At 36.7% G+C, this 10,604-nt stretch overlaps 1 protein-coding gene across 1 annotated transcript; it reads left to right on the forward strand.

The window, feature by feature from the left end:
- Window positions 1-492: 492 nt before the first annotated feature.
- Window positions 493-7,433, forward strand: LOC121264827 (homeobox-leucine zipper protein ANTHOCYANINLESS 2-like). Its single transcript, XM_041168134.1, is given in 10 exon segments — window positions 493-1,360; window positions 1,520-1,649; window positions 1,652-1,733; window positions 1,835-1,952; window positions 2,053-2,742; window positions 2,969-3,070; window positions 3,177-3,389; window positions 5,314-5,491; window positions 5,586-5,953; window positions 6,700-7,433. Coding segments are annotated over 10 exon segments (2,469 nt in total). The 5' UTR covers window positions 493-1,168; the 3' UTR covers window positions 7,096-7,433.
- The last annotated feature ends 3,171 nt before the right edge of the window (window positions 7,434-10,604 follow it).

The raw sequence follows: 10,604 nt of genomic DNA on the forward strand, positions 1-10,604 counted from the left end.
CAATGCTTGCATGAGTTGCAAAAAATCAAATGAAAAAACAAATATGGGAAACCAAGTGCATCCAAAATCGACTAAACTGCCAAAACCTCTTGCTTATTTGGTCAGCTCCAAGACGTTTGATCGTGTGTATCATTCGAAGAAGTATAGTTTTCATATAAGAGAATATTTCTGTGTATAATGAATAATCTTCACCTAAGTTGTGGTCTTATTCCTCGCAGATCCCAAGAATGAAAGTCCAGAGAGAGAGAGGGGGGTAGAGGCATCGGCCATGGATCTGAATCTCTGTCATTGTATCTCTCCTTTTTCTTACAGCGCTCTATAAACAGCGGGGTTAATAAGATAGTGCGTTTTCCCACTGCATTCCTTAAAGACTTTGAGACGGATCAGTGACGACCTCGTTTGTTTTCGCAGATCACATAGTCAACCGATCCCTTTTTGGAGGTATATATTTGTAAGGCTTCGAAGACTCCACATAGTGCGTTTTATCTTCACACTCTCCCTCTCCTCTCTCCTCTGTGGAAACGAAACCTTTCGTTTTCTCTCTCTTATTTTAATTTCATTTTTCAATCCCAGGAGCTTCAGCTTGGTCGAGCATGCAGAGAATGGGTTAACACTCACTCAAAACTAGGGTTCCCCGTTTTCCACCAGCCCCCACCCAGTTCGTTTTAGTCCTTCTTTGGACCATTTTGCAGACCTAGGAACCGAAAAAAGAGCAGACTTTTAGATACAGCGAGAGAGAGATAGAGAACGAAGAGCTAAGCTTAGAATAAAGTGTTTGCTTGCCTTCTTTCTCTTTCTTTCTCTCCAATCTAAAACCAATTTCTCTTGCGGAGAGGGAGTTGGAGACATTTGGGCTTAAACCTTTTGTCTCCTCTATCCTCTCTGATTTTTTTCCTTTCATTGTTTCTTTATACTTGTGTACTTGGCCTGCTTAAAAAGGTTGTTGGAGAGAGACTCGGGTCTTTTTTTCTAAGCATTATTGTGTTTGTGATTCCTGGTTTGGTTTACTGAGAGCAAAACTGTGGGAGAATGAAGCGTCTCAGTCAATAAGATTGTAGCGCTTCCTTGTAAATTCGTAGAGAAGGAATAGAAAGCAAATCCACAAAGAGAAAGGAGGGAGAGAGATAAGCGATTACAGCAGAGAAAAGAAAGAAAAGGAACTTCTTTGATGAGTTTTGGGGGTTTCCTCGAGAATACTACCGGTGGCGGTGCGAGAATCGTGGCCGATATTTCTTACAACAACAGCAACGGAAACAACAACCACAACATGCCCGCCGGTGCACTTGCTCATCCCCGCCTTGTCACTCCGCCTCTCACCAAATCCATGTTCAACTCCAGCCCTGGACTCTCTCTCGGTCTTGTACGTACGCCAAACCTTCTCTTACTCGGATCTTCTTGCTCTGATTGACATCGTTTATCGTTCTTTCTCGCGAGTTTAAGAAGCGAAAAACTGATGTTTGCTTCCTCTGGGCGGCGTGTTTGTTTGTTTTTCTATTTTTATGTCTTGTTTTTGGTGCAGCAACCGAATATCGACGGGCAAGCAGATGTGGCTAGAATGGCTGAGAATTTTGAAGTTAATCTTGGGAGGAGGAGCAGAGACGAAGAGCATGAGAGCAGATCTGGCAGCGATAACATGGACGGCGCTTCTGGGACGATCTGGACGCGGCCGACAATCCTCCGAGAAAAAAGCGTTACCACCGACACACGCCACAGCAAATCCAAGAACTCGAATCGTCTGTATTTCCTTCCTAATTAATTCCACTCTTCAGAAATCTTTAGTTTATGAGAGGTTGCTGATTTTATGCCTTTTTTTTTTTTCGTTTTCTTTTACCAGTCTATTTAAGGAGTGTCCTCATCCTGATGAGAAACAAAGATTGGAGCTTAGCAAGAGGCTTTGCTTGGAAACCAGACAGGTCAAATTCTGGTTCCAGAATCGCCGTACCCAAATGAAGGTAATCCGCGAGAACAACCTTACAGTCACTTTTCTCCATGGCTAAGCAAGAGACTTTTGCTTAGATCGATGAAACTTGATTTTGTCGTTATTTGCACCAGACCCAATTGGAACGTCACGAGAATTCGTTGCTTAGACAAGAAAACGATAAGCTTAGGGCCGAAAACATGTCTATCAGAGATGCAATGAGGAATCCGATTTGCTCAAACTGCGGTGGTCCGGCAATTGTTGGTGAAATTTCACTTGAAGAGCAGCATCTTAGGATTGAGAACGCCCGGTTAAAGGATGAGCTAGACCGTGTCTGTGCGCTCGCAGGCAAGTTTCTGGGACGTCCCATTTCATCATTGGCTAACGCAATTGGCCCTCCATTGCCAAGTTCAAGTTTGGAACTCGGAGTAGGGAGCAATGGCTTTGCTGGTTTAAGCCATGTGCCCACAACATTGCCTTTGGGACCCGATTTCGGTGTTGGGATTTCCGGTGTTTTGCCGGTGGTGCCTCCGGCTAGACCCCCATCTAGTTTGACTGGCCTTGATAGATCGATCGAGAGGTCTATGTTTCTAGAGCTGGCCTTGGCTGCCATGGATGAATTGGTTAAAATGGCACAGGCTGATGAGAATCTCTGGGTCAGGAGCTTGGAAGGTAGGAGAGAAATGCTGAACCTCGAGGAATATATGAGAACTTTCACACCTTGCATTGGCATGAAACCAAATGGTTTTGTCACCGAGGCTTCTAGGGAGACTGGTATGGTCATTATCAACAGTTTGGCTCTTGTTGAGACACTCATGGACTCGGTAAGCAGTAGACCTGCTCGATTTTCTAGAGAAAATTAGTGAGGGAAATTGCTTAATTTATGGTTCTTTTTTGTTTTATCTCTTTGATAATTGGTGAATTCTAAGAAACCATGCAATACCAGTAGTACTTGATCAAGTGCATGTATCTTTACTTCGAATTTAGTTCTGAACACATTCTATAGAGATTAATTCTAGTGTTTTTTTTTTTTTTTTTTAATTTTCACAGAATCGATGGGCAGAGATGTTTCCTTGTATGATTGCCAGAACCTCTACCACTGATGTGATATCTAGTGGTATGGGTGGAACCAGAAATGGAGCACTTCAACTGGTAATTAAGTTGATGTCAGTCTATATATATATATATATATATATATATATATACACACACACACACTTGACAATTGTACTTGATAATTTTGCAATTTTGATTTCAGATGCATGCTGAGCTGCAAGTTCTTTCGCCTTTGGTTCCGGTTCGAGAGGTCAATTTCCTCCGATTCTGCAAGCAGCACGCAGAGGGTGTGTGGGCTGTGGTTGATGTATCCATTGACAGCATCCGAGAAACGTCGGCTGCACCCATATTTGTAAGCTGCAGGAGGCTTCCTTCTGGGTGTGTTGTGCAAGATATGCCCAATGGGTACTCCAAGGTAAATCAACAACCTACACTCTTAATTTGGAAAACAAATATTTTCTCTGCATATATTCCCTCTTATATCTATTTTGCTAGAACATGATAATTATGTATAGGAAATTATGTTTAAATTGTGTTTGCACAATTAAACAACTAGGATTTTTTCCTAAAGATAGTTTTCTACCTACTTTTCTGAGTTCGCGGCTAGTTTTCCGAGAGTATTTTCGAAGTACTCTCGGATGATGAATGACTTGATATTCTTATTCTATCACAAAATGTCATACAATATGGCTAAATCCGAAAATACTTCATAAAGAACTGCTACATATGCAAAGAGATTATATAAAGTAAACTCATAAATTGATATAGTTTTATAAGATCCGTTAGATCTATTTTACAATAAAAATAATTTTATAATCTGACGTTTTATATCAAACCACATCCGATTGTGGATTTATTTAGTGTCTACTTAATAATGTGACTCATTCTCTTTACTTTTTATGTTTTGTTTTTTGCAGTGATTGTGGTCTTTTTTTTTTTTTTTTTTTAAATCAGTTCTTAAAGTAAATGCAAAGAGCTCTTAGCACAGCTGATCAAAAATCATAGGCAATCGTGTTCCAAAGCCCGCTTAGTTTCTCATGCAATAGTGATCATTATTTGTCTAGCGATTACTTACTACAATATCACTGCATCGTTTGTCTTTTGAACTCGATTTTCGTGCTTTTCTGGACTTTTCCAAAGGCTAATAATTTTATTGACTTGGATGAAGATGCTGTTTTATTATAAGAAAATTATTTATTTGTGGTTAGTTAATTTCTGCGATATGATTATTTACAGTTAAAATGAGTGTTTTGGTCACAAATGATCTTTTCATCACAATTAAATAGTCATAAAAATTCATTTTTCTTGTAATGCTTTTACTCTCACTTATGTATTTAGCTTCTAGTTTCAACAACTAGACTTGCTTATCTGTACTTACTATACAACAATCTAACGGCATCCAAACCGAGGGTAGAACATATTATTTTATCAACAGAAGCTGCTATTACGTACTACCCAAAATTTCTGTACCCTGGACACATTAATATCATATCCTTCTTATTAACAAAATCGCTTTGTAATCTTCAAACAACATTGGTAGAATAAAATACATATTTGATGCTTCTATTCCAATCTTTGATGCTGCCTTGGTTATTTCCCCGGCCCTATCATTATTCTATTCATGTTCCTGCATGTGACCTGGTTCCAGCCGTTGATATGTCCATTTCCCATCCTCTTTTTTCACCCATAAAAAAAGAAAAAAGAAAAAGAGTTTTCTTTACCTATCAGTGGAGAGACCTCGAAGTCAAACCTCCAGGACTGGCTTATTTGTTGTTATATGACTGACTATCTAGAGTGAGCTAGACACAAACCAGTACACATTTCGATGTCACCCTCTACAGTTCCCACGTCGTTCCTCTGAAAATCTTCCGAGGCTTCCACTTTTGCATTATTGTATATGCCTGTGCTCGAGGTCTGTGTGATATCTTGTCTGTCTGATTGAGTTCAATCTTCTTGATCCATTCCTCAGATTTGCCTTAGATATATTTATATATATAATATAAATTAACTTGGGTTGTTGACATTATGCATCGATTTCTTGAAATAAATTATTGAACTAAGTTTTAATACAACAATTTCAACACTCCATCACTGGTCTCCCGCCATGTGTCAGCATACACAGTTTGACTGTCAGCTTCTTCTGCAGGAAGGGTCTATGATTTTATAATGGGATTCTAGCATTTATTTTCAGCTGTATTATTTCTTGAAAAATTCCAATCCATGTAGTTCTTTTTATGTTTTTTAAAGCAAAATAATAAAAGGCCCCAAGCGTTCTTTATTTTTCTGTTTTGATTCCTTTTCCGTTTTTGCGATTAATATTCGGTGTAATCCAAAAACAGGTGACATGGGTCGAGCATGCAGAGTACGATGAGAGCCAAGTGCATCAGCTCTACCGGCCATTGCTAAGCTCCGGCATGGGCTTTGGCGCCCAACGCTGGATCGCAACCCTTCAACGGCAATGCGAGTGCCTAGCCATCCTCATGTCGTCCACAGTCCCTGCCCGAGACCACACGGCCGGTAAATTACGGAAAACACATCCACCATTGCTTTCGGACTTTCGCATGCATACGTTCGTCGTACTAAACCATAATGTTTGTGGTGTGCTCTGTAGCGATAACTGCCGGTGGGAGACGAAGCATGTTGAAGCTGGCGCAACGAATGACCGACAACTTCTGCGCTGGCGTGTGTGCGTCGACGGTGCACAAATGGAACAAACTACTAGCCGGGAATGTGGACGAAGACGTTAGGGTGATGACGAGGAAGAGCGTGGACGATCCAGGGGAGCCGCCGGGGATCGTGCTGAGCGCAGCGACATCGGTCTGGTTACCGGTCTCGCCACAGAGACTGTTTGACTTTCTACGCGATGAACGGCTGAGAAGCGAGTGGGACATATTATCAAACGGTGGACCCATGCAGGAGATGGCCCACATAGCCAAAGGCCAAGATCACGGAAACTGCGTCTCTCTCCTACGTGCTGGCGTAAGTCTATCTCTCTCTCTCTCTCACTTTTATGTCCTTTATTTTCTCGAAAATGTTGCTGGCAAAAGATAATGTAATGTGGTCCCCGTGTGAAAAGGTCAAACGATTTGTCGTTTAGCGATAAAGGTGAACCCAAAAGGACCGTTTTGGAAATTGGAAGTATCTACGAGGACAATTTTTGGATCAGAAAAAGGCCCGGTGCTCGCTTCGTTAACCCTTTTGAAAAAGAGTCAATTTTGGATAGTTGTCTCATATCATTCACCAAATAATATCTTTATAAAGATTTTACTGATTTAAATCTTTTGTGATTTGACGTTTCAGATTATTTTATCTAGAAAATATATTTACTTATTTTTAATGTATTTTCAAGCCTCATCTTTTTTATTAAAAATATAAATAATTATAGGAAAATACCGTCTATATTATTGATGTTGCAAATTTAACGTGTCATATGTACTTATAAGACTTATTTTATTATTATTTATTTTAAATTTAAATTTTGAATTTTAATTTTCATGATTTTTAACGTATATATAATAATAATTAATACGTGGAGAAGTAAGTTAGTACCTTTAGCATTTTCTAATTTTAATTTATGATTTTTTTTTGTAAATTAAACCTTACTGCATCAACGAACTGTATAGAAATAATAGAAATTTTCCCAACTAAAAACCCTGAAATGGCGTTGCCTGTAAATTTTGAAGATAGCGAGGGTCATTTATTCTGCGTGCAACTGTGTGATGCAGGCCACGAACCAGAGCAGCATGTTAATACTGCAGGAGACGTGCATAGACGCGGCTGGATCGCTAGTAGTCTACGCGCCGGTGGACATTCCGGCCATGCACGTGGTAATGAATGGCGGCGATTCGGCCTACGTGGCACTGCTTCCCTCTGGCTTCGCCATCGTTCCGGATGGACCTGGGTCGCGTGGGCCAGGTACAGCCACCGCCAATGGAAGCGGTGGGGCCGGGCCGGGGCCACACAAGGTGAGGGTGAGTGGGTCACTCCTGACGGTGGCGTTTCAAATACTGGTGAATAGTCTTCCTACGGCTAAATTGACGGTGGAATCGGTGGAGACTGTCAACAATCTGATCTCCTGCACGGTGCAGAAGATCAAGGCTGCTTTACAGTGTGAAAGCTGACGGGAGTTGAGACTCACGTGTTTTTTACTATTTTAACGTTGTTGTAACAACGTTTGTGGATGTCGTTATTAATTTAGTTTTTCTATTTCTTTATTTATAGGGGTGGGTAGCAGTTTGTTTGCGAGTGGATTGATTGAGTGAGTGAGACTCAGTGAGTTCGGTGGGTGTTGAGTCAAGAACGAACCGCGCGTGAAAGCTCCTTGCATTGTGGCTAAAGGGGGCATCATAGGACACGTTCTTAACACAAAGGCAAGGCAAGGGTGGTGGTTCGGGTATTGACTCAGGTCAACCATCGTGTTAACTCAGGTTGCTAAATAACTTTGAGAAAAACTAAGAACAAAAAGAAAAAATCAGGATGGGTCTTTTTTTTAATTATTAAATTTGATTATTATTTATATTTTTGTTACTTTCCAGAAATTAGGTGTTTTAAGTGTTGCAAGTTTTAATTAAGAAATGGCGCTATTCACCCCCCTAACCATTATTTTGTTCGTAATGTGGAGAATAAATTTATTTTTAAGCATCTTTATTCACACAAAATACACCAATAATATATAAGAATGATATACGAAAATTTTAGTATGTTCCGTGAGTTTGGCCGTCATGTTTATGTATTTAAATTTTATTTTTAATTTTTTGTTAAATAATTAAGGAGATGACTTTTAGTATATTGATATATTTTTTTATTTTTTAAAAATATTTAACGACTTTTAAAAATATGAAAAAATAAAATAAAATAGAATGTGGAATTTATACTAGCGGACATGGCCAACTGTGCAGCACTCATGTTATGTTAACTTGCATTAAAAAATAATGGTATTTCGATACTTTTTATAAATATAATGGGACTTAGTAATAAATACCGTGTTAGGTATTAGGCTTGTAAATTCTGTAACTTTATTATTTATTCACTCAATGATTAAAGAATTCAAAAGTTACTTATTATTTTTACACGAGCAGTGATGTTCTCTATCGCCTTGTCTCACTTGCTATGTTGTAGCATTTTCTAGAGGTTGTTATTTAAGTGATAGATGGAATAAATCACTCGAAAGTATAATTAAAAATTAGGGATGATAAATTGTGTTAACGGGTCGTATCCTGTAAAGTCATATAAATATAAATATATATTATTATATTATATAGATTAATCTGAACACAATTCGTTAAATCTAACAGGCTAGATTTTTAAATATTAACATAACTCATTAATATAATAAGTTAACATGACACGATCCGTTTTGATCCATTATTAATTACTTAAAATTAGATTGACATGACTCGATTCATTTCAATCCATTTTATGTAAATTGATTGAACTGATCTGAATAATCCATTTGACCTGATTAACATAATTTAACATAAAAACTAAAATCACAATTACTCCCAAAAATATAAGACTAACTAATAATGAAAATATCAATATTTTCAGATTTTAAAATATAATAAAATCAATACTACAATCAAAAAATAAAAACAGAAATCCAAATTAAAATCCAATATTATAATAGGGTTGAGGTATTTTCGTTTTGGAAAAATCTAATTGTAAGCGATTATGCGTATTAATACACGTACCTATTCAATATGATTGGTCAGAAAATAGATTTTATTGAAAATAATGCTAATTTGAATTTAGAATATGAAGGCAACAATATTAGTATGCAGATTGGTATGCAAACTTGTTTGTATATAGTAAAACTCTTTAGTTTTTAGATTTTAAGGACGATATAAATGTAATCTTTAATAAAAATCTTAACGGATCACTAATAGGTCAAGCGGATTTTTTTTTATCCGAATCCATTAACATCAAATCTAAATTTATTGAGCTTTGCTAGGTACAAGCGGTTTGGCGCATCAAATCGCGTATCGAATCTATCGACTCTGACATGACTTTTTTTATTGAAAAGAAAAATGAAAAAATTTTTTTGACAAAAGATAGTGTCATTTGTCTCATGAAAATTATTTCTATTTTTAATTCATATTGTTTCATTAAATAGATATCTTACATGTCATTATTGATAATTTAGTGCGAGAACTCGTTTGCAAGAAGATTTTTTTCTAAAATTTAAGATAAAAAGTATTTTTAAATCTTCAAGCATGACTTGATGCAAGTTAGGTGCGACAATTCGTATTTGTATCGTGTGAATTTATAAGTATTAAAATATATAATTTAATTTGAATACGACTCATAATTTAATTAAACAGGTCAGACGATAAAATTCTAATCTAAATCTATTTATTTTGTGTCGCATTCACGGATGATGTTATACATGGACATCTTTATACTCTATTGCAAGTGGGATTTTGAAGGGCGGGATGTGTCTCGTGAACGCTAAGAATAATTGTGGTGGTGAAGGGTCTCGTGAGGGGGGCTGGGTGCGGTGTAAGAGTATTAAATGAGGGTGAGGGGAGGCAGATGGTGTTGGGTTTGGGAGAAAGTGTTGCAAAATATATTTAATGCGGTCTGAGCTTTTAGGACTTTTGTAGGTCACGATTCACCAATGGGGAGGAGGGAGATTCTTGGCATCATGCCCCCTACTCGTATTTAGTGAAAAGTGGCCGTCTTCACGGCGTTTTATTGATTTCGATTGACAAGTTTGTTTTTATGGATTTTTGGATAATTGCCAAATCTTTCTGATTCGGACGGAAGAATAATTATGCAGGTTTTTGAAGATATATGTATATGTACATGCATTTATTTTGGAAAAATGTTAGTATAATTAATCTTAAAAAAATTATATTTTTAATTGTGAATATATAAATATCGCGTAATTAATTTAAAAAAAATAAATTAATATAAAACTTATTTAAAAAAATTAATTTTTTAATAGTAAATCTCATTTTTTTTAGCACGGCACTTACGTAATTCACAATTATATGTAACATTATCTATAATCTTAAATGTGTCTACTAATGTTTTCATTCATTTTTTTTAATTTTTTTAAATAGTTAAGAAATTGATTATTAGTCAATTTGTATATATTTTTTTTTAATGGTTAAGAATTTTTAAAAAATATTTTTTAAAAAATTATTTGCACTTGTGTGTATATTTAGATTTTAGAGGGCACGCTAGCCTTATTCTGAGTATGAGATTGAGAGACATCCAATCCAACGGGAAAAATAAAATAAAATAAAATTGTTGGCATTGAAAGGTGTTCGCTCTGTTTGGTTCCCCAGAAAATAAAAGGCACTCGTTTGTTTGCATGCAAGCTGGCTATATTCCTAGGATTTAACTCCGTACGTATCTTTATCCCGGCTAACATGAAGAAGATGGACCATCAAGGATGGTAGAAAAAAAATTATCCAGTTTCAGCTGTCGAATTTAACAACTCGTATTATAATGAACAATTTTATCTGCAAATCGATTTGAAATATGATAAGTCAAATCCAATAAATTTTGAGTAATGTGTCGTTCAATAGTGGCTATTGGGCATGCCGTTTAGGTAAAATTTTTTATTATTTTTTATATATTTTAATATCTTTAAATATTTTTAAAAAATTAAAAAAATCAATAC

The sequence above is a fragment of the Juglans microcarpa x Juglans regia genome, chromosome 1D (genome assembly GCF_004785595.1).
Source record: "Juglans microcarpa x Juglans regia isolate MS1-56 chromosome 1D, Jm3101_v1.0, whole genome shotgun sequence".
Taxonomy (NCBI): domain Eukaryota; kingdom Viridiplantae; phylum Streptophyta; class Magnoliopsida; order Fagales; family Juglandaceae; genus Juglans; species Juglans microcarpa x Juglans regia.